This window comes from Lactuca virosa, chromosome 6 (assembly GCF_052849685.1).
Source record: "Lactuca virosa cultivar CGN04683 chromosome 6, Lactuca_virosa_CGN04683_v6, whole genome shotgun sequence".
Taxonomy (NCBI): domain Eukaryota; kingdom Viridiplantae; phylum Streptophyta; class Magnoliopsida; order Asterales; family Asteraceae; genus Lactuca; species Lactuca virosa.
This window is the reverse complement of record NC_136431.1, coordinates 266,685,816-266,709,242: the sequence shown is the minus strand read 5'-3', so window position 1 is coordinate 266,709,242 and position 23,427 is coordinate 266,685,816. Positions and strand designations below refer to the sequence as shown.

At 32.3% G+C, this 23,427-nt stretch overlaps 1 protein-coding gene across 5 annotated transcripts; it reads left to right on the top strand.

Annotated features, from left to right (window-relative positions):
- The first annotated feature begins 2,020 nt into the window (after positions 1-2,020).
- Positions 2,021-23,130, top strand: LOC145119516 (homeobox protein knotted-1-like 11). 5 transcript variants are annotated; one of them, XR_013713883.1, is made up of 8 exons: positions 2,022-2,675; positions 13,686-14,000; positions 14,564-14,684; positions 14,791-14,984; positions 15,184-15,315; positions 15,424-15,560; positions 15,694-15,816; positions 23,005-23,130. XR_013713883.1 is itself a non-coding variant. In XM_079055181.1 (7 exons), the coding sequence occupies exons 1-7, from the start codon at positions 2,178-2,180 to the stop codon at positions 15,731-15,733; spliced, it is 1,428 nt and encodes a 475-aa protein (XP_078911307.1). In that variant the 5' UTR covers positions 2,021-2,177; the 3' UTR covers positions 15,734-15,948. The 5 variants fall into 5 exon arrangements, 4 of the variants coding, with proteins under 4 accessions (XP_078911307.1, XP_078911308.1, XP_078911306.1 ...); XM_079055181.1 differs by lacking the exon at positions 23,005-23,130 and having other exon boundaries at positions 2,021-2,666; positions 15,694-15,948; XM_079055182.1 differs by lacking the exon at positions 23,005-23,130 and having other exon boundaries at positions 15,705-15,948.
- Positions 23,131-23,427: the final 297 nt, after the last annotated feature.

Below are 23,427 nucleotides of genomic sequence, written 5' to 3'. Positions count from 1 at the left end.
GAAACTTCCTTCCATAAATAAGCTCGTATCATGGTGCACCAATGCTGAAATGATAGCTTATGTTGTACGAAAATTCAGCCAAGGGAAGGTAGGAATCCTATCTCCCACCAAAATCGATGACACATGTTCTCAATATATCTTCAAGTGTATGAATAGTCCACTCACTCCGCCCATCAGTCGGCGGATGATATGCAATGCTAAATTGTAACCGAGTACTCAACTCCTAATGGAACCTCTTCCAAAACATGGAAATAAACCAAATATCTCAATCTGAAACTATAGAAACAAGCACACCGTGACGAACAACAATCTCACAAACGTAGACGTCGGCAAGTTTCTCGACAGGTGAGCTCTCCTTAATAGCAAAGAAGTAGACACTCTTGGTCAAACGGTGCACGATCACCCAAATAACATCACACCCATTGGCCGTCCTCGATAACTTCATCATATATATATATATATATATATATATATATATATATATATATATATATATATATATATATATATATATATATATATATATATATATATGAAAGTATTTTTTATATATTTCTATTATTTTTCTCTGGTTTCTAGAATTTATAGGGTTCATGTATTTTTTTATTGAACTATCTCTCTCTCTCTCTCTCTCTCTCTCTCTATATATATATATATATATATATATATATATATATATATATATATATATATATATATATAAATCTCCGATAAAGTCTTAATAATTTGGATCAGATTATGGTTTAATCTAAACTTTTATTTGTGAACAGAATAGTCACAATTATTTTATATTTTGACCTAATTATTTTTTTCAACAAAAAATGACATATTATCATATAAAATTAGATAAACTTAACTTTCCTGTTAAAAAAAATAAATATTGGGATTAAACCGTCAAGTAATCCAAAATATTGAGATTTTTTCGAAGATTTCTCATATATATATATATATATATATATATATATATATATATATATGTTTAGGTTCTATGGAAAACAAAAAACCCTAAAAATCAAAAAAATGCCTAAAAAAAATACTTAGAGATCACAAAACTTTTTTTTTGAATTTTTTTTTATGAAAAAATCGCAGCTTTTATTTTGAATTAATTTCTTTTCCACATGTCATTTTATGGGGTTTTCTATTTTAATAAATTCCACATAATATTTTAATGTAATAATTACAATAAATATAGTAATAAATGAATATCAATTTCATTAATAGACTTACATTTTTATTTCAAAATTCATAAATTAAAGCTCATTAGTTTATTTTGTTTATTTATTTAAATTTAAAAGAAAAATCAATTTTAATAATTCATTATTTTTCTTATAAATCCAAAGTTTTAATATATTTAGACTTTTATATTTAATTTTTTTAATTAACTCATGTAATACATGAGTCTTACACCTAGTATTCTAATAAAAGAATATGTTTAATCTCATATTGGCAAGTGGCGTACAATTAGAACTTCTCATTAATGTTATATATCACATATCATGCCACTTGTCAACCTATTAATTACCCATTTCAAATTTCAAATTTTAAATATCCACTTTAATTACATTAAATTAATAATTGATTATCCATTTCAAATTTTAATTTTTAAATATCTCATTCTAATTACATTAAATAAATAATTGATCTTCATTTTAAATTTTCTCACTGTAGTTATATTAGATTAATAACATTAGATTGAAAATTAAAATTAATACATATTATAAGATGATATAGCTTTATGTATTTATTTAAATCAACGATTATAATTTTATATAATTAAAAAAATATCTATTAAGTAATAACTTATTTCAAATAATTGACTAATAATTTTGATTTTTTAATATGAAAGTTTAATTAATTTTATAACCGTGGTTTTTACAGGTTATAAACCAGTTAGAATGAATGAATAAATAAAAATCATATTGCAAATGTCATAATGCATGTAAATAACTATATATAATTATATATGCTCATAATTTACCCGGCAATGGTTAAACTGTGACTCGCGCTATAGGTGTATGTATAGTGTAGACAGTACACCTTCAAATTATTTTATTCATTTCATCTCTCTCTCTCTCTCGATTGGTAGAAAGCAAAGACTGCTGCAGCACCTCCGCCGCATCATCGTCACCGGCCAGATCGATTGTTACACTAGCTACAGTATACGGTGTAGTCTTCTAATGGCATATCATCCTAACCATATCTCGCAAGATATGGCCCTACAACAACATTTCTCCGACACCGACAACAATTCCGTCCTCCGAACGATTCTTCCAGAACATCACCACCTCACATCCGCCGCACAATCTTCCTCTTCTTCCCGTTCCGCCGGAAAAGACCACTGGCTCAATAACGCAATTCTCCGGCAACAAGGCAGATTCGGTGGCGGAACCGGCGACGGTAACAATAATATCTTCCTCAACCTGCAAACGAACCACAATAATTCAGATTCTGCAGCTACGACGTCATCTCAGCATCACCACCATCAACAGGCTGCTAACAATAACAACAATCAGTGGCTATCGAGATCGATATTGCAGAGGAACGTTAGTGATGTTAGAGGAGACGACGGAGTTGCGGAAGTTTCTACTGACTCAATTATCGCCGCCGCCGCCGTGATGTCTTCTCACAGTTCACCTGATCTGAACAATCATTCTAGAAACATCGCTGTAAGTCAGGTTTGAACGTTTCCACTATGAATTTCAGATTTACACAAGTTTTCGTATATCCTTCATTTTCAACTACTTCCGTATCATTCAAAAATGAAGTATAGATTTAACTTTTAAGTTCATGTAGGTTTATTAATTCATAAATTATTAATTAAGTCTCTCGTTTTTCCCCATATTTCATCTAAAAAATCATTTCCCCTAATAACAACCATTCATATAATATTATGATTCTGATTGAAAGATACGATCGAAATATTAGGTTTTCCCCTTATCAACCTCATTGTTTCACGTCATTAACTTGAATAGTAGTATTTGATTTGAAACAAATTTCTGACTTCCAAAATTATGCATATATAATAAGTTTGAAGTAATATTCTATAGGACTGTTTTGATAAAAGAAAAAAAATCATATACATTTACAAAATTAAACGTACAAAAACAGGTGTTGGCATTTCAATTCATTATGATTTGTTTTTAAGTAATTAACCAAACTATTTTGTAGAATGAAAAGGAAAAGATTTCATTTAACAAAAAAAATATATGATGCCAATCATTAATTCATAGTCCTGATAATCGTATACCAGTATACCACAGTTATTATCTCGATATTCTTTCACTGAAAACCGATAACACAAGATTCATAAAGCAAAAGTTAAAAAAGACATTATTCGTAAAAAAATAACAGTAAAAAATATATATTAATGTTTTCTTTCTTCAACTTTCCCTGAGATAATGCCTTGATTTTTCTGATAAGACGATCTAAATTTATTTACTTGGTCATTTTAAGTCATTAAAGGCTGTTGGTGACATCGATTTTAATGCATGGAGTTTTCTTCGTTTTCTAATGCTGAAAGTAACAATAAATATTAAATAATTAATGATGAATCTTACTATTTTTTATTGATGAAATCATTTTAAACACAAATTCGATGACAGCCATCAAAATGATAGTGAACCTAAATATATAATGTTTATTTTTTATAAAAATAAAAATAAAAAAATTATAAGAATCTAAACAAAGAGAAAATATAAAAAAATTTATGAACCACGATAAGCACCTTCAGTTTATTTGTCTATTGATAATTGATAAAGAAATTTTTTATTAGTTTTCAAAAAAAAAAAATGCTACCTCTGTTCTCATTCTTATACGAGAGTCACATAATTAATGTCTATTTGCATTTTAAAAGAGAAAATAGACAATTCTAGTCACAAAACTTTTCAGTAAAAGTAATAAGCAAATAAATTCTTATTTTGATTCTTTAAGCCTAAAATATAAACAATAATTTTTCTTATTATATTTTTAGCATTGGTGTGTAAAACACTATTCTTTTTTTTTTCGAAAGTTAACTGAATTTCTATCTTGATAATTTATACGTACTAAATTATTTGATTTGGTTAACTTTGAATTCTATATTATCTTTCTTGCAACTTTAGCATGTATGAGTTTGGTTTTTGGCTATGAATATATAATTTTTATAGTATATATCTTGATAGTATAGCTATTATTAATCAACATAACAATAAAATACTACATTGAACTTCATCAAAAGATTTTAATAACCACATGTATATCTAAATTATTGATAGACATATTTCATAAGGAAAGTATATTGAGACAACAGTTCAATATATAGCATCTGGTGTGTAAAAAGCAGAATATTTTCATATCTTCTACAAAATAAATTAAACATATTCATCAAAACTAAATGTGAAGTAAAGAAATATAAAAGGCATTACTTGAATTTGTTATAGAGAAAAAAAATTAAATGTGGTATCCAAGTAGTAGTCTTTGTAAGAATTTGTTAGTATCACATATTCGTGTTGAGTTGTATTAAAAAATATTAAATAAAATAGACTCAGCATGTCGAAAATACTCTGAAAAAAGATTAAATTAATTCCTCATTATTTTAACAAGGGTAATAAGAATTTAGTTATATATACGTGTAATGAGTACATAACAATTAATACAAATTAATCTAAACTTAATTGTACTATGATGTAATTGATTAGCTTGTATAAAAGATAAATTGAAAAAAAAAATACCTTAATATTTGTCGATAAAAGTAATCACATTTAGATTCATTATTAGTAGTAATAGTCTTATTTAAACTAAATTTGTAGTTAAATAATTAAACAATCATGTTTTAACAAGTACGTATATATATATATATATATATATATATATATATATATATATATAATTGCACATACATGTGAAACATTAATGATTTCTTTTATAAAGCTATCTAAAATGTGAGTTTTTACAACAAATCTTAAAACATAATATATTAGTTGTTTCTATGATTACAAATGTGTTTTGTTTTATAATCTACTTCATAAAACCAATCATTGCTTCAAAATTGCAATTGTTAAATCATTTAAATATTAACTTTGTCCTTGGCTAAAAATAGTCACGCTTGCGAAAAAAAATTCATATGAAGTAATCATGTTCTAAGATGCTTATATTCTCATAACTATCAATAGTGTTTTAGAACTATATATGTTATCATATAAGTAGTTATATCAAAAATTACATGATAAAAATAACTTATATTTTAAATTTTTATATTATTATATTATTATTTTTTAGATTACGTAGTAGTGGAAAATAATCCTATTTATTATTGTGTGCTGTTAAAAAAATATCACCATTTTTTATCTGATGAAGTTCATTTAAAGTTTCCATATCAGAACTAATTTATCTAGTTGGATATAAATAAATCATAAAGTATATAGTAATTATGTATAATGTATTACCTATGAGTTAAACATAATGTAAAAACTCTCTCCGAAAAATAAATAAATGCAGATATAAAATTTGTTTGTTGTTGTACTTAGTGCAATTATATAAGTCAAGGGCACTATCAAGACTTAACCCTACAATAAAACAAATTTTCAAATGTAAACAAATCAACATCCTTTAATTAAACCAAACTACATAACTATTGACTAAATGTGAGAAAATGTAGAAAAAAAAATAAATGGAAAAGATATTCTTACATAGATCAAACTAAATGAGGAGCATGAAAATAATAATAAAAAAATGTTCTTGTTTAGCATTTATTGGTTTCACGTCTTTATGCGAAGAATCAATATGAGTAGAATTAATACATTATGTTGTTGCTTAACTTTTTTAAGTGAATGATGCCATAACACTTATCGTCCTTTATGACTTGTTAGTATCAACCCTAAGAAAGAAAAACATGTCACATGGAGTATGAAAGAAGAATGTAGGAGGATATGTCCAAAAACTACTTTGATTACCTTCATTTGGATATGTGGTTGTTATAAACGAGGGGATGTCTTCTATTTATGGTGTGATACCATCTCTTGGAAGAATCTAGGATTCTACTTTTGTCCTCATTCTACAAAGTTCTTACATAGAGCATTACATTATGGATTAACTATATTACAAATTTTAGAATTCTACATTCCATGATAATCGACTGCTAACCATCATCTGAGTTGCCTAGAGTAGAGGAGTTTAAGAATAAACCCTTCATAAAAGAAGATTTGGGTTCAAATCTCATCCCAAAAACCTCAAAACCTAGGGACCTCGTAGTGGATGGTATGGGAAACCCATGATATCTATCGTTCTTCCGTCCTAAGTTTTCAATGTAGAAATCCATGGCACCAATATTATATTATAACAATGAATTATCTTCGTCGTTAAATCGATCAATATTGTTTTCTTAGTTTTCTAGTGTTGGTAAAAGACTCGTTCTCTACAACTTCTTAGGTCATTGTAGAATATTTTGTCTACTCAAAATGCAATATTTTGTATGGTAAGTGACACTCTTCCCACTTATTCTTGTGATGCCTTTGTGAACATCTTGCAGCGTTGAATTGCGTTAAGGAAATTCCCAATTTGGATCTTATTCAATCTTCCAAATTGATTCACTTAGTAGTAATCCTTCCATTTGATCAAGCATGGAGTACTTGGCGGCTTACATATTTGTCGTGTGACTTTACTCGACATCACTTCTTCAACTTCATTATTGAACGACTTGATTATACTTGGGAATGCTTATATCGTGTCTTCATCGCATCCGGTTAAAGTTTTCTCTTAAAGTGTCTTAAGTAACATCCGGCTATGCAATATATATTATTCTGATCATCCATTTATGGTGAAGACTTATAATATAATATATTTATATGGTTATTGTTAGTGATTAGGATTTAGGCCTAAAACTTTTAGGGTTTATATGAAGTTTAACCTCACTATTTATCAATAAAAACAATCTACTATCTTACATGGTATCAGAGTTCTAGGTTAAAAACCCTAATGCTGACAATAACTTGCAGTCGCCGCCCTCCACCTCCGGCGACCTTTTTTAATAGTCGTAAGAGGTGTCTTCATTATGTTCCTTATTTTTCTGTTTCTTCTCTTCTCCGCCTAAATAATAAAACAGTCGGCTGACACCAAATCAGAGCCCTTTCATCAGCTTTTCTACTACCTCATCTACTTCTGCCTCCTTACCTCCCGCCTCCTCCTCGGTTGGCCACTTCTACAGATCTCTTTTCCGATTCATCCCTTTCTGATGGTGCGGCTGTCTCTCTCCGATGGCACCTTCTCCACTGAGTAGTCTTTGATCTACAGTCGTCTCTTTCTCTATCCACATTGCAGTCGCCGATCTCGCCGGAATTGGCTCCGTCCGCCACAGCTCGAGCCCTCTTTCTTTCTCGTTGCCTTTCTTCGGACTCCTCTGTTGTTGGTCTCATGATCATCATCATCGTCGTCACTCCTCTCTTCTTATATAAAGGAACCGTTGCTTCTTCTCTATCCTTTTCCGACGAGCAGTTGTTGTTAGTCGTCATCGTTAGAGCTTTGTCACCGCCACTGCTACTGTCTTCATTTATGTTATGTTATGTTTTTGTTTTTTCAGTTTAATCGTCCCTTCCCGATCAAACTGCAGGGGAATGTTAGTGATTAGGGTTTAGGCCCAAACCCTTTACGGTTTAGATTAGGTTTCTTATGTATCTCTATTTATATTAAGTTTAACTTCACTATTTATCATTAAAAACAATAAGTTATATCCATGAAATACCTTCATATACCTTTATCGTGACTAGATTGCATCGATCATTTATAAAATTATGTGAGAGATCATAGCGTTTCACCATATTTTTTAAAAGATAGTGAGGTTGCCTCATCAATTATACAACCTTTAGACATTTTTAGAACGAGCTTATATATAATTATATAAATATAACTCAGGATTGTCACTAATTAGGGAGGAGGGAGTTGTTTCCTCGCAACCCACTGAACCCACTGTCACATCAGTTTTCTTTCTTTCATTTTTCTTAATTTTTCTCAACCCACAACATATGGAAATCCTATCTTTATCAACTCACTCAACCCCCTCAATTAAAAAAATACAAAACAACTAAGGTACAAGTTTTAAAACACATGGTACAAGAAAAAATGAGAGAGAGAGAGAGAGAGAGAGAGAGAGAGAAAGTAGAGAGAGAGGATGAAGTGGGTTAGTGAAACCAATTAAACAATCCGCTGAAAAGGGAGTGGTAACGGTGGTAACTCTATTGCTAGTTAAGATTTTACCTTGATTGTTTTGTATTTTTTTTAATTGAATGGATTGAATGGATTGAAAAAGATATTATTTCCGTGTGTTGTGGGTTGGAAAAAATGAAGAAAAACTGATGTGGCAGTGGGTTCAGTGGATTGGGAGGGAATGACTTCCTCCTCCCTTATGTGTACATAGCATAGCCCAAATCCATAACAAATTAAGTGACATTATAGAAGAATGTGTCATATTTAAAAAAATATTAATTTTATGTATTTGGGAAGAAAAACCTCAACAAGCAAAATTGATCCTTCAAGGTCAATTTAGATATAAGAGGTAGAAACTATATATATATATATATATATATATATATATATATATATATATATATATATATATATATATATATATATATATATATATATATATATATATATATCAATGATAGGCAAATATAAATTACAATACTTACAATGTAATTCTGACTTTAAATAAGTTTAACCAACATGATGATCCATATGAATGAAACTTTTTTTCCTTAAAGGCTCATTGACGCTCTAAAATGCTACTATTGTCAATAACCCTCGAATTTGATGGATATTAGATGTTGTTGCCAATAGCGATGACAACAAAGGTATTGCAACGTAGAGGATTGGAAACCATAGAAAAGACAACGTTTTCTACTGCCATCGTACAACAAAAAATAAAGAGGATGAAATTAATCAAAGAAATAAAGGGACCATTAATTTGACTAGTATTGTGTAGTGTGTAATATGTAGTTCCCAAAGCATGTATTAAAAATACATGAGACCATAACAATTAAGTAAAAAATCTAAAGGCAATTAACTCAATCTCATTAAATATCTCAAGCATTTACGAAATTGTCCAAATCATGATCATACCAAATATTGGAAAGCAACAGTCATCAGTTCCTAAAACATCCAACATCAACCTTAGGACAAGTAAGTGATGAAGTGTGTTTAGTTCTAGTGAAACTTTTTTGGCACCACTAGTTGTTATAGTGACTTTCAGCATTGATATGTTCATGTTCAATACATGTTATCTTCTAGAACACATTTCAAGTTAAAATGAAAATGCTCCAAATATTATGTTGTATATATGTGCAAAGTGCACAATCTGTGTATACATGCCGTTACGAATTTCACAACGTACGTCCATACTCACACCACACACGGGCTTGTATGGCACCCTATCATTCATCTAAATGGGCAAATGGAACACTTCCCTTATAAACCTAATAGTAGTTTTATTTTTCTACATATATGTAACATCCCTTGATGAAAAGTTACAATATGTATGTGGGATGACGGGTGAACAATGTTTCCAACATTTACCCACAAAATTTCCAATAACCCCCACCATGTTCAAATTTTAGATGACATTCCGATAAATGATGTTACATAGCTGGTATAAAGATTAAATTTTATTTGATTATGATTGTGCAATAAGAGATCAGTTCCATGGTATCTTTTTTGATTAAAATCGGAAACCTAGTGACCTCTTTGGCCCACCCACATACACCACCTACCGTCTTTGCAATCTTAGTTAGCATGAATATGACCATGCTAAAATTTTGTTTCATGACCACATAGAATAGAAATGGATACTCTGTAATTTGAGGTAACACCAACTTTACACCATATACGCAAAGTTCATATAACATCTTTGATGCTAAGATGTCTCAAAACTTTATTAAGAGATTAGACCCAACCTTTACTCAACAACGATGTACTCTTTATACCTTACATTGGTTTATCGAATAATAGTACCTTATATCAATCAAGTAACTTGTTATTATCAACTAAAACTAGGAGATAAGATCAATAAATCCAATTCCTATTCCTATCACTAATTGCTTCCATTATGGTTTTAGACTCATGTATCTAACTATAAAACAATGTACTATTTATACTTTAAACTAGCTTATCATTTATAGTACCTTATATCAATCAAGTGACTTGTTATTATTAATTAAAATTGGAATATAAGATCAATAAATCCAAGTCGTGTTCCCATCAATAACTGATTCTATTGTGGCTTCAGACATGGGTCTGGCATTAGGTTCTACCAAATCTCTCGATAGAGGCTTGGTAAGGGGATCAACCATGTTTCCATACGAGTTAGACAAAATAAACACTAATGGTACAATTCTGAATTGTCTCACATAATTTTTTTTAATACTAATATGTCTAACTTCCCCTTATATACAACATTCTACATTTTAGACAATATACCATCATTATTACAGTGCATAGAAATAAAGGGCATTTAAGCATCATACATGCGAATTTCAACAAGAATTTATGTAACTTTACTTGGCTTTTCCGCATACATATAAGGCACTAAAGTCGACTTCCATAGTCACGTGCGTTATACATTTTTGTTTTTTGTTTGACTAATAAATTGTTCCTCTAGTTAGAGTATAAATTCATCCACTTGTGGATTTAGAATCACTTGTGTCATTTATCTCGTTTGTGTCGTAATATCCTTCTTAAACTCCTAGGTACAACCAAGAGCGAATCTAGAATAAAAAACCATATAGTTCACTAATTTTTTTATTAAAAAAAAATTCTATACAAATTCAATATTTTATTGGTAAGTTAAATCCTAAATTTTTTCTAAGGTAGGTAAAAAAAGTTTTAGAAATTTTAGATAAGTTAAAAATATTAGGTGGGTCAAATTATGCATAGCATCGCCACTAGGTACCAAGTGTATATCAATTTCATACATCACAATATGTGATGTATTCCAACATCACATATTCCTGGTGAGATATTCCAACATCACAATATGTGATTAGAATTTAGATTCTACATCTTTTGAAAACTTATCTTTGAAGAATTTTGTAGATTATACGAATAATACATGGTCTCTTATCTAAGAGCCATTAAGCTTTTTTTTTTTTTTTTTTTACATAACCAACAAATATTATTTTGATAGATTTGGCTCCTAGCTTATAACTCTTAGTATCGATTGTTTAATAATATGCTATATACAATATTGAGAACTGAGAAGTAGCTGGAAGTTGGTTGTTATCCAAACAACATCTCCTATTTTCATTACAAAGATAAATTATAATAAGTTGTTAATTATACTTAATTTATTGATATTTTGTGATTGTTGAAAATTGTGAATAATCTATGAGTAAATTTCATGAAGTGAATAGGACATTTTTTTTTATAAATTTCTAATTTTAATATTTGTTTTTATTTATCAGCAATATTACTATAATAAGTTGTTAATTATACTTAATTTATTGATATTTTGTGATTGTTGAAAATTGTGAATAATCTATGAGTAAATTTCATGAAGTGAATAGGACATTTTTTTTTATAAATTTCTAATTTTAATATTTGTTTTTATTTATCAGCAATATTACTAGAAAATTAATAAGATTGATTTTTCTTAGAGTTTGGTTTTCTCTTTTCTTCTTTACAGTTAAATTCCATAAAACTCGGTATCTTTTTTTTAACAACTGACTTTTTTTTTATTAAACCACTATAGTTTTATTTTTGTTAAAATCCTTTTTTTTTTTCAATTTTCCCTATAACTTTTTTTATGAATGGAAAAAATTAATCGTAAGATTAACTTTCTAGTTAAAGATGGTTTTTATATAAAAATTTAAAATTTTAATGGTTAATTCATACAAAAATCTTCAGAGTGGTAAAACAAACCAATTTTTAAACTATAATGTTTTTATAAAATTTAAGATTTTATTTAGTGATTTTGTTTAAAAAAAAAAGATTAAAGTAGAAAATTTCTTTTGATGGTTAAAACAGGATAAAATCCAAAATACGGAAACTATTCTCGAATTTGTTCTTAAATTTTTGTTAAAATTTTGATTAATAATATAATTATTTTAAATTATACATAAATATGTTAAAAAAAACATAAAGACAAAACTGCACAAATGATCCATGTGGTTTGTTCAAAATTGATACTTTGGTCCAAAAAAGTTTTGACTAGCACCACAGGTCCAAAGTTTTCATTTTGTTGCGAGTTTGGTCCAGTTTTCTATAAACCTTTTCATAATGACTGTTTTGCCCTCACTGGATCGAAAACCACTCCACCAACATACCTCAGACCTTCTTCACTCTCTTCCATCCTTTTTCTCGTCCATTTTCTTCCAAGAAACACAAAGGAAAACATGGCAGCCACCACTCGTCACCCCACTGCCACCTTCTGCCATCATGTACCACCATTTCACAACCCATTATCCCTCCTTCTTCCGGTGACACAACAACCCCCAAGCAACCCTCCAACCTGCTGCCTTACCTCTTCCTACTTCCCCTCCGATGATCATTGCCGATATAAGCTAAAAGGAAGCAGCCGATAGACTGTCGGGCAACCTCCTGCCATCGTAGAGTTGCTCTTGGTCACCACCATCTACCACCTCTGTTATGTTGTTGCTGCTGCTACTACGTAAGAATGACAATGAGAGGTTGAAGTCGCCGACAATACTAGGTTTAGGAGGAGAGGTACGCTACTCATGTCATCTGAATTTCGAGTTGCAGGTACGTTATCATTGTTGCTCCAATTGAGGGTTTCGGAGCCCTAATCACACCTAAATCAAAATTGTCGGGGCAAGCTTCAATATCTGGTAAAATCACACCGCAAAGAGAGGGTAATTCGAACCCTAGATGGATGAAGCAGGAAATGATGAGGGAGCTGTTTGGGAATCGAAACAGGAGGCAAAGCGGAAGATACTCGACTACCTTTCTTCTCCGGTGAATAAAGAAACATAGCTGCTTGTGATCGGGACTGTTTCAGCAGAGATCGACCCTGATCAGAGGGTGTTTGGGTTCGCCAGTCGACACACGAGGGAGAGGCTGGATAGCTTGATCGGAGGCAGCAGCCTCCGGTCTCTGTTTTGGGTTTCTCGACGAGTGAAAGAAAAACGAGAGAGAGAGAGAGAGAGAGAGAGAGAGAGAGAGAGAAAGAAATTCTTTTTTATTTTTCTTTTAATCAGAAAAAACATTTAAATAAATAAAAAAATAGAAAAAGAAAATAACAAGGGTAAATCCGTCATTTTAAATATTTTTAAATCAAATTGGACCAAACTCGCAACAAAATGAAAACTTTGGACCTTTAGTGCTAGTCAAAACTTTTTTGGACCAAAGTGGCAATTTTAAGCAAACCACAGGACCATTTGTGCAGTTTAGTCAAACATAAATATGTTCTTTTTATCAAGTGAAATGGGGAATGAGAGTTTTTTTTTTTTTTTTCAAAACAAATGGTAAAAAAGTGTTCTGAACGTTTTTACGCTTTTGTGTTTTGTCTATGGATATATCCTTTTTCTTTCTCCTACCTTTTCTTAACAAATCTATCAATAGTTTTATCATTTGCGCATTAATAATTGTTCCTTTCGCATCATTCCTTGTACATTAATGACAAACCCAAGCAGCCAAATAAAGTGTCATTCCTCTAAAAACCAAATCCGTCGGTTACGATTCTCATAATGATGAAACCATCACAGGTAGATAACAATGTCGGAGGAGGAGGAGGAGAGCTCGGAGAGAGTGAGGCAGGTGGCGGCGACGGCGGTGGTGGTGGTGGTGGATCGTTAATGAATTGGCAAAATGCTAGACAAAAAGCAGAGGTACTGTCGCATCCGTTGTACGAACAGTTACTAGCGGCTCATGTGGCTTGTTTGCGCATCGCAACGCCGGTGGATCAGCTACCGAGAATCGATGCACAGCTTGCGCAGTCGCAGCAAGTGGTTTCGAAGTATTCCGCTCTTGGAGGCCATGGTAATCTTGTTCATGATGATAAGGAGCTTGATCAATTCATGGTACGTTTCTTCATTTCATTTTTTCCTTAAAATATTATCTGTAATGATCGTTAAAATCGGTGAATCGTTTTAGTAACTTCTGCTTAATCTGAATCTGTATGTTGCAATGGATTTATCGGTTTCAGCTGTGCAGAAAAAACATAGCCTTAGAGAATTTGTTAATTCTGATGTCGAATGCCATAATTATTTCTAATTCCATTGAATCAGTAAACTGTTTGCTTATCAAAAACCAAAAGCACTCTTATCATTTCCATAATGAGAGCCTTCTGATCTTTGATCTAGACATCTAGGACCACATATAATTGACAAAAGTTTCAGAAAAGTTTATGCCCACATATAATTGTGTGAAGATGTAGATGGCGTTTACAAAAGAAGATTTTGATTTTAAAAGATAAAAGTATCAATAATTGATAGTTGTCATTGTATATGTGTAATCATCACAGTTACGCTAGTTATAATATTGTTTTATATTCATTTTTCACAATTAATTAGATCTTAAAAAGGCACAAAACTAAAATTGATGTAACAATGATATTATGTACTCTTATATATTCACAATGCAGACACATTATGTTCTGTTGCTTTGTTCTTTCAAAGAACAATTACAGCAACATGTTCGAGTTCATGCAATGGAAGCAGTAATGGCCTGTTGGGAGATTGAACAGTCCCTACAAAGCTTAACAGGTGACGTATAAGGTTTTTCTCTTCTTTACCAAAATCAATTCAAACAAATGTTACATTCTTGAGTTGTTACAAAATTGCCATAATTTATTCTTTTTGGTTGAAACAGGAGTGTCCCCTGGAGAAGGCACAGGGGCAACAATGTCCGATGATGATGAAGATCAGGTGGATAGTGATGCCAATTTATTTGATGGAAGTCTTGATGGACATGACACCATGGGATTCGGCCCTCTTGTCCCAACAGAGAGTGAGAGGTCATTGATGGAACGTGTTAGGCAAGAGCTAAAGCATGAACTCAAACAGGTGAGACAAATGAGCTCTACACCTATTTTAATTGATGACGGTAACAAGGGCATTTTTGTCTTTTACACAGACAATAAATCAATAGTCAATCCTTGTCCCATCTTTTGGCCTGAACTCAAACACATTATAATCTGTTTTGTCATGTACTTTATCATTACATTGAATCCTTGATTTTTTTTATTTTTTTTTTTGTTATTAGGGTTACAAGGAGAAGATTGTGGACATAAGAGAGGAAATATTACGCAAAAGGAGGGCAGGAAAACTGCCTGGTGATACTACCTCTGTTTTAAAAGCTTGGTGGCAATCACATGCCAAATGGCCATACCCTACTGTAATTTTTCGGCCTACAACTCTTTTAAGCATCCTTTAAAATCATGAACTACTACTTTACTTTACTACTTTAAAAGCTTGATAGCTTTTGAATTACGTTATTGTGTAGGAAGAAGACAAAGCACGATTGGTTCAAGAAACAGGGCTACAATTGAAGCAGATAAACAATTGGTTTATCAATCAGAGAAAACGCAACTGGCATAGTAATCCTTCCTCTTCTACAGTCTTGAAGAGCAAACGCAAAAGGTATTATTATATTTTAATGCAACATCATCATCATCATCTATTTAATTTGTATAAAAGAATTATAGAAATTAGTTTCTTATGTACTTTTTATAAAATAATAAAAGGGGCACCCACCAACACTAATCACAAAAAGAAGCAATGCAGGTGATCGTGATGGTGATCATATCATGTAAATCAAGCAAACCTGTACATGTAATCTACGAGCCCAACCCACACACAGATATGCAACAAATCTCAAACCAAAAAGATGAAAATGGTGAGATTTGCATTTTTAAAGTTATATATATGATGATCGATTAATACTATATATATATAGCTTTTAACTGTATTATTGTTGTGTTTTTGATAGCAGTTGTATATCATAATAATTATGTTAGTGATTCTTATAGTTTCTATGTGTGCCGATTCATAGGCACTCTTCGTATTGCTTATGATATTTTGTTTTTTTATTGATTTTTTAACTAATAAACATTACAAATGGTTATGTGAAAAATTAAGCTTAGAAAATCAAATTGTTTTTAACTAAACTGTCTCAAAGATGCCTTTTGGAAATATATATAAATGAAAAAAGAGTCAAATTACATAAAAACCAACCATTGTGTTTTGGTCATTTTTCTGGTTTAACCAATATGTTTTAAGTTTCGACAATGAAAGTCACCAACGTTTTACAATGTTGATCGCTCAATAGAAAACTTTGTCAAAGTTTAATGGCTTTAGTGAAAATTTTGACATTAAATATTCAATTAAGGCCACTAAATTTTTGATAAAATTTCTATTGCAACTATTTTAACCTACAATTGAAAAAATTGGCAAACTTGGTGATCTTCATTAACCTTAAATAATTATTAACCAACAAAAATAGCCAAAGTATAGTTGTTTTTATGTATTTTGTCAAATAAATGAAAATCATAAATGATAAATCATTTGATGGAACGATGACTAAAAAATGATAGAATGCGCATTCGTCTTGTCACGGTCATCTGATGTACCTGAAACCATGAAACCAAACTGTAAGTCAAAACTTAGTGAGTACCCCCAAAATACCATACACAAAATACAATAACAATTACATTAAGTGCATATAGGGTTTGTTGGCCCAGGGCCTCAACCCAACCATCTGGGTTTGTTGGTCCGCCGCACGAAGCAGTATCTCAACCCAACCACCAATATCTCGACGTATGCAATAGATAAACAGAAATCAGCAAGTACAGACAATCATACATATCTACCAATATAACAGGTAACTACAGCATAACAACATCCTATATACCAGGATACATAACATAGTGGGCTGACATTGGTGCCTTCGACCCACGAGTACAGTGAGAAGAACTCACCTGAACCACTTGACAGAAGCCCAATAGCTACCTCAGCAACAACACAGCCAACCCAAACTTCCCAAAACCAAACCGAGACCATCCTTTAGTCAAATACTAAATTTTACCCAAGTTTGACCAAATGTCAAACTAGTCAAAAAGTCAACGGTCAAAGCTAAGGTCAAAATTGCCAACAACAGCTCTCCGCGTCGTGGCCTTCTTTGGCCACGTCGTGGGATGCCAAAATAATCGTTGACTCTCCAGTCACCACGTTGTGGTAGCCTAAGGCCACGTCGTGGGGACTAGTCTGAACCGCTCAAACGAGCTTAATCCATTTTCTTCCCATTTCAAGAGCTCCAAAGCTCAGATCTGATCCTTTCTAAGGTCTTAATGGATAAAGTGTATAACTTTATCCATTAGGAAGGTCCAAACCACCAAGATGTGGACTTTAAGTCTCAAAGTGACCCAAAATGCATCTTTCTTAACTTAATCCATTAAGTCCATGTCTTTAACCTTTATATCTGGATCAACATGTGTTTAGATGGATAAAGTTTCCAACTTTATTCATAACAAAGTCAGTAACTTTCAAGATCTAAACTTTAATACACCAAAATGACCTAAAGGACCAAGATAACTTGTATGACTAGAAGGGAAGGCAAAAGGTCATAACTTTCTTAGTCCATGAGGTCCAAGAAGCATTCTAAATTGATCAAAATATGTTGGAGTCCACTCAACTTCAAGACCACCCATAAAATGGACCAAAAGTGTCAAAAACCCCAAATGACAAGATCTAAATAACTAGATGACAAGATTGGAACTTTATACTTACAATAGTCTAGAAATATAGTGTTTTTGACGGATCCAAACTTGAAGCGTCATTCCTTGCAACCAAAAGAACCTTCTTGATCTTTAAACTTTATCAAAATAACATAAAAAGCATCCAAATGAGGAGAGAGAAGAGATGAGAAGCTCAAATCTTGAAGGTGGAGGCTAGGATTTCTCCCAATGGGTCCTAGAGGTGGTGGAGGCTGCTAAATGCCCAAAAATGCGGAACCTTATGCTTAAATACGTTGAAAACCCTAAAATCATGGGTTTGGGCCTGACAGACTACCACGCCATGGGCTCTAATCCCCACACAGTGGCGATGGTTTTCACCCAAATCCACCTCAACTTCAAACAGTCATAACTTATTTGTTTCAACTCCGTTTTCGATGATCTTTATATCCACGGAAAGGTATTGACGAGTCCCACACTTATATCTAGTTAATTTTGGCTTAACATATGTCGAACTAAAAACCACAATCCATGAAGGAAGTTCGAAACATCATTTTCTCATTTTACCATTTGACTCCAAAACACAAACCAAGGGATTAGATCACATAATCAATATTATCAACATCCAATAGGGTCTAAACCCATTCTCTTGAATCCCAAGGCCTTTACTTGATCCATTTATTGTCCACAATCCCGAAATAAGAAACTTCTCGAAACAAGATGTTACAGAAAGAGTACGTCACATAGCATACTCTCTCTTCAGTGGCGGCCCTGGGTGTGTGCGAGTTGTGCGGTCGCACGGGGCCTCCGATTTTAAGGGGCCTCCAAATTTAGGGAATATATATAGTAATGGTGTTGCTTTTTTCATAAAATACATTTTTATGTACTTTTATTAAAGAACAATAGCAGTTAGTTCTATACACAATGTAACATTTGGTTGCAATCTTAAAGTAAATTTAATTGTGAAAAAATCAAAGAAAAAGAAAAAAAATCAAAATCTTACCATAAATTCTATAATCTATCAAAAATTTGAGGAAAGTATCTATATAAGAAAAATACATATATGTTTCTAATATAAGTTCAAGCAAATGTTATAATTTTTATAAGACTCGTCAAAAGATCAAACCCTAACAAACCTAATAACGGTACTAGTAGATTGCCGATGTTGCCCGTCTCTCTTGGCGGAAACTGCCGTTTTTCTATCTTGAATCTTGATATCTCGCCGAGTTGTTGATAGTCTCCTTGTTCTTCTGCAATCCTCTAATTGACTCCCAAACTACGGGTTATTGTCTCCTATGTCTTTAAATTTCCCAAATCCCACTCGTACTTAACTTCTTTCTCTCCCATGCTAAATGCCCCTTTTTATTTGAATGATTTATTTATGAATTCATAATGAAGTAGAGAAAGTAAAAAAACAATGTTCTTGGTTTTCCCTTATATATATTATAATGTCTTGTGAATTGTGTTTATCATTCGATCACTATGTTTTATAGCTTTAGCTTTTCAATGTTTGGTATAGAGGGGTCATAGTAGAGCATTGACAAATTTTAGGGTGGGGTGGGCGAGGGTGGCAATGGCTTCCTATTTTTTGGCTTCTAATATTAATATAATATAGTCTAATACTTAGAAAGGTTATAAAACAAAATTTTGTTTGATGCTCTAACTGTTTTAAACATTAATTTTTTATAAATATTACAAATATTTATTGTTAAGTTATTAACATTGATTATTTTTTTGTTAAAAAAAAGATGTCTCTAACTTTAATCGAGTTGTTCTAAACGTAAAAGAAAACAAAAAGAATAACAACTTATTCATTGTCAAAGATGATATGTCAATCGATTTATCGTCAAACAAATGTCAGAATACCATCGTAACGAAGAATCATTTGTGAAAGAACATAGAGAAGAAGAAGCTGAATTACGTGTGTCAGAAAACATGGATGAAGTTCATGAACCTGTGGAAAAACCTAGTGAAAAAATTCATGATGGTGTGGACGAACCTAGAGACGAAGAAGTTGAACTGCAAGTGCCACAAGATATGCCTTGTGTGGATGAATACATAGCCATCTTGAATGGTAATGATGATGACAAAGAATATATTCCACGAACACGTATGATCCTAGAAACTAGAACATCTAACGAGTGAATACATTCAAGAAACTAGAACATGTATGATCCTAGAAACTAGAACATTTAACGAGTGGATACATGATGTTATGGTAATGAATTTACGAGATGTTTGTTAGCAACTTTGAGTTTTGAATTTAGTGATAGCAAATTTACTTAATAATATTTTACAAGAAAAGATTTTATGGGGGGCTCACTTTGATTTTTGCACAAAGCTTTCGACATGTCAGGGTCGGGTCTGTCTCTCCTAGCTAACACCCTTTGGGAACCCAACTTTATTTAGACTAAAATTTATTTAAATGTTCAATAAAAACAAGTTGGTTGCTGAAAACTAGTCATTAAATTATATGGCTTATCCAACGATTTGGCTAATCTATTCCATGACTTGTCCACGGTTAATCTGGTTAACGGGTGTGACCAATGGAAGAGCAGACCGGATTCAGATGGTTACTACACAGTAGGAGCATTAAGAAGGCTAACTGACCAACAATCTATCCCTAGTCAATCACAACCTCCAACGACATGGCTTAAGGAGGCACCGATCAAGGTGAACTGTTTTTATATGGAGAGCATTACAAAAGAAAATACCTTCTTTGTTGGCTCTGAGTTCGCGTGGTATTGAAGTAGACACAACATATTGTGGGGCATGTATCAATGGTGTTGAGTGCGTTGACCATATTTTAGTGACATGTCCATTTGCCAGTGCAGTGAGGAATAAAATATTCGATTGGTGTGGTATAAGACATCAAGCACTCCATAGTGTCAGGACCTGATAAGCTTCGCTGCAAACTGGAGTCAGTGTCCAAGTAAGAAAAATAGATTCATGACGATATGTTACAGACTGATCTGGAGTTTATGGAAGTGTAGGAACGATCAGATATTTAAAATGGCGTTTATTAGCCCCTTTGGCGGTGCTGAGCAGATAAAATCATTGGTGTACTTATGGATCAAATATAGGGGGAAGGGTGTCTCTTGTAAGTAGAATGAGTGGTCATCTTCTCCATTCCATGTTGCTTAGCTTCTTACTTTCTCTTTGTAATTTTCTTTTCATTAATTTTGAAGTTTGTGTGTTTTCCTTTTCTACTCCCTTGCTAGTTACTTACTAGTCGGGGTTCATTTTAATAATATTTTGCCGTTTCTAAAAATATTATATTGTATTATATGGTGAATAGTTAAGATCTTAATGAAATGTTCCTTTGGTAATTAAATGATTTCACCAATTCAGTAAAATTATATATGGTATTTAATCACGTCCTCAAATTGATTTCATTGCTTTTGTTTGTCTAAAATTTTACTTTTGTATTAAGCTTGTAACAAGAGTTACTTTTTCTGAATGTCTCTACATCTTTAGGTTTCCAACTGCGGAACTGTCTATTAATTTTTACTAAAGATCCGAACCAATACCTAAAACTCCATGAGAAATGAAAGGACATGAACTGGCCCGTTAACACTATTCATCGGACTTTTGCTCATAAATCAGGCCCAACGAAACTACAAATGTTAATCCACCAATCCACATGAATTAAATATTGACGTCTTATAGTGGATCGAAAACATGAAACGACCTGATCTATCAACCTTGTTTGTGACCTTTTAATACTTTATATAAAAATATTAGTTTATCACTTTGAGATAAAAAAAAACTATATAAGTATGGTATAAAATAATCTATGATGTTATAATCAATTATGTATTTTCTTCTGTCCAATTATATATAACTTCTACCGATAAAAGCAACACGTGTGTCGTCGATATGACTCAACTAAATGCATTATATATGCGGTGTGTGTTGCTTTGTCGTCACATAATCTCAATCGACATCATTTGTTTTCTTAAAATTTTTGACATTTTATTTATGGGAAATTTTAGTTTGGTTATTTTTAGGTTTCACCATTGAAATATATATTTTTTATGTTAACCACTAATAGTAGAGGGAACCATACCACACACCGCATTAAGTTTTGAGAATCCTACTTGTAACACCCGGTTTTCAAGTATAACTTTGTACACTGTTTTGGAATCATTAAGTTTTGAGATTTCCTCTTAGTAGCAGTGCAACCAAGTTAAGGGTCTCGATACGAATTTTTCACGGTGCGACCTTTAATGAAGCTCACGACGCAATGGACCCAACCCTTGAAGCCTCAATATTTGGGCCTATTTAGTGGCACAAACCTCTAGGCTTTCATCATTCACTTAGCCTCCATCTCATAGAAACCATCACATGCAAACCCTAGCCTTTTCTTGAGTTTTGAGTTGTTTTCTTCCTTTGGTGAAGCTTGAAGGTGTTCTTTGTTGCAATAAGTTGTTGTTCAAGTCAAATGCAGCAAGTGTCAACCCTCTTTCCTTGCTTAAGACCTTTATGAGTATTCAAGTTACATGCTTTTTCTTCTTGAATGATAGATTTAGGCTATTTTGGCTGGGGTTTGGTCCTTTCTTGTTGTTTGGGTGGAGTTTGGAAAACTATAGGCCCAAGGTTTAATCTTGGGGTCTTCTGGACCCTTTATGACAGATTGAGATGATTTTTATCTTGCATTTGACGTCATGCAAGGTCATGGGTTCATTTTTGGTCTCTTTTGACATGGGTTAATAGATCTTGGCATCTAAGGCACCCAAATGGACAAAAGTTTGGAACTTTATCCATTAGGACCTTGTTTTGATAGGTTCGGGAAGGATATAGTTTAGGTCTTGAAGGATTATGACCTTAGGGAAAAGGTGGATGTTAAGTTGGGTTTAGCGGTGCAACTACCTTGGTGTCACGACGCAACATCAAGGGTCTCACGACTGTTTTGTCACCTAGTGATCACGGTGTGAGAAATAGTTGGTCGCAGTGTGATGGTCATTGACTGTTTCCTTTTGGTGATTATTGACATTTTGGTCAGTTTGACTTTTGGTCAAACTAAGCATTTTATGTTATAGACTGAGGTTTGACCTATGTTTAGTTTAGGTGGTGCTTATAGCTGATTGTGCGTGACTTTGAGTATTATCATTTCAGGTCTTTGATTTAAGTGAGTCTTCTCACTATACTATGTAGGACACTGGTGTCGATGTATGATTGTTGTATGTATAGCTAGTTGTTTGTATGCTTACATGCTTGTTGGGTGAGGACCGTTGGTTGGGCCCGCATGATTGAACAAACACGTTAGGTTAGGCTCGTTATTTGTATGATATGTGGTATTTTGTGGAACTCACTAAGCTTTGTGCTTACGGTTTCAAGTTTAAATGTTTCAGGTGCTTCATGTAGAAAAAGGGAAGGGCGCATCGTGATTACATTGCATATGTTGTTATGTAGCAAAGGGAAGTACACACAGGCGCAACTTTATGTTTTATTTTAGGATGTTGATTTGATTAACTTTATTCCGCTACTTTTAACCGTTGGTTTTTGGAACATAGTTGAATGTTATTATTATGATTGTTTCTGGTTAAAGATTATGGTTTATATTAATGGTGAAATGAACTCTATTTTAGTATTTTATATTAAATAAATGGAGATTTAAAAACTTTAAATTTATTGTAATTTTTGGGACTTTACAAGGGTTACATCACTAAAGTCAGCCATACAATCTGCTAATGCTTGCGACTTTATTGCCAATCTTGGTTCATACTTGATGTCATATGTGCTTAGCTTCACAGACCATTTTTCCATTCTTCCTG

Excerpts from the sequence above, each read along its gene's own strand:
- LOC145119516 (XM_079055179.1), top strand. The coding sequence starts at position 2,178 with ATGGCATATCATCCTAACCATATCTCGCAAGATATGGCCCTACAACAA. Across the intron at positions 14,001-14,563 it reads AGGAGCTTGATCAATTCATG|ACACATTATGTTCTGTTGCT; the intron begins GTACGTTTCTTC and ends TTCACAATGCAG. Across the intron at positions 14,685-14,790 it reads GTCCCTACAAAGCTTAACAG|GAGTGTCCCCTGGAGAAGGC; the intron begins GTGACGTATAAG and ends TGGTTGAAACAG.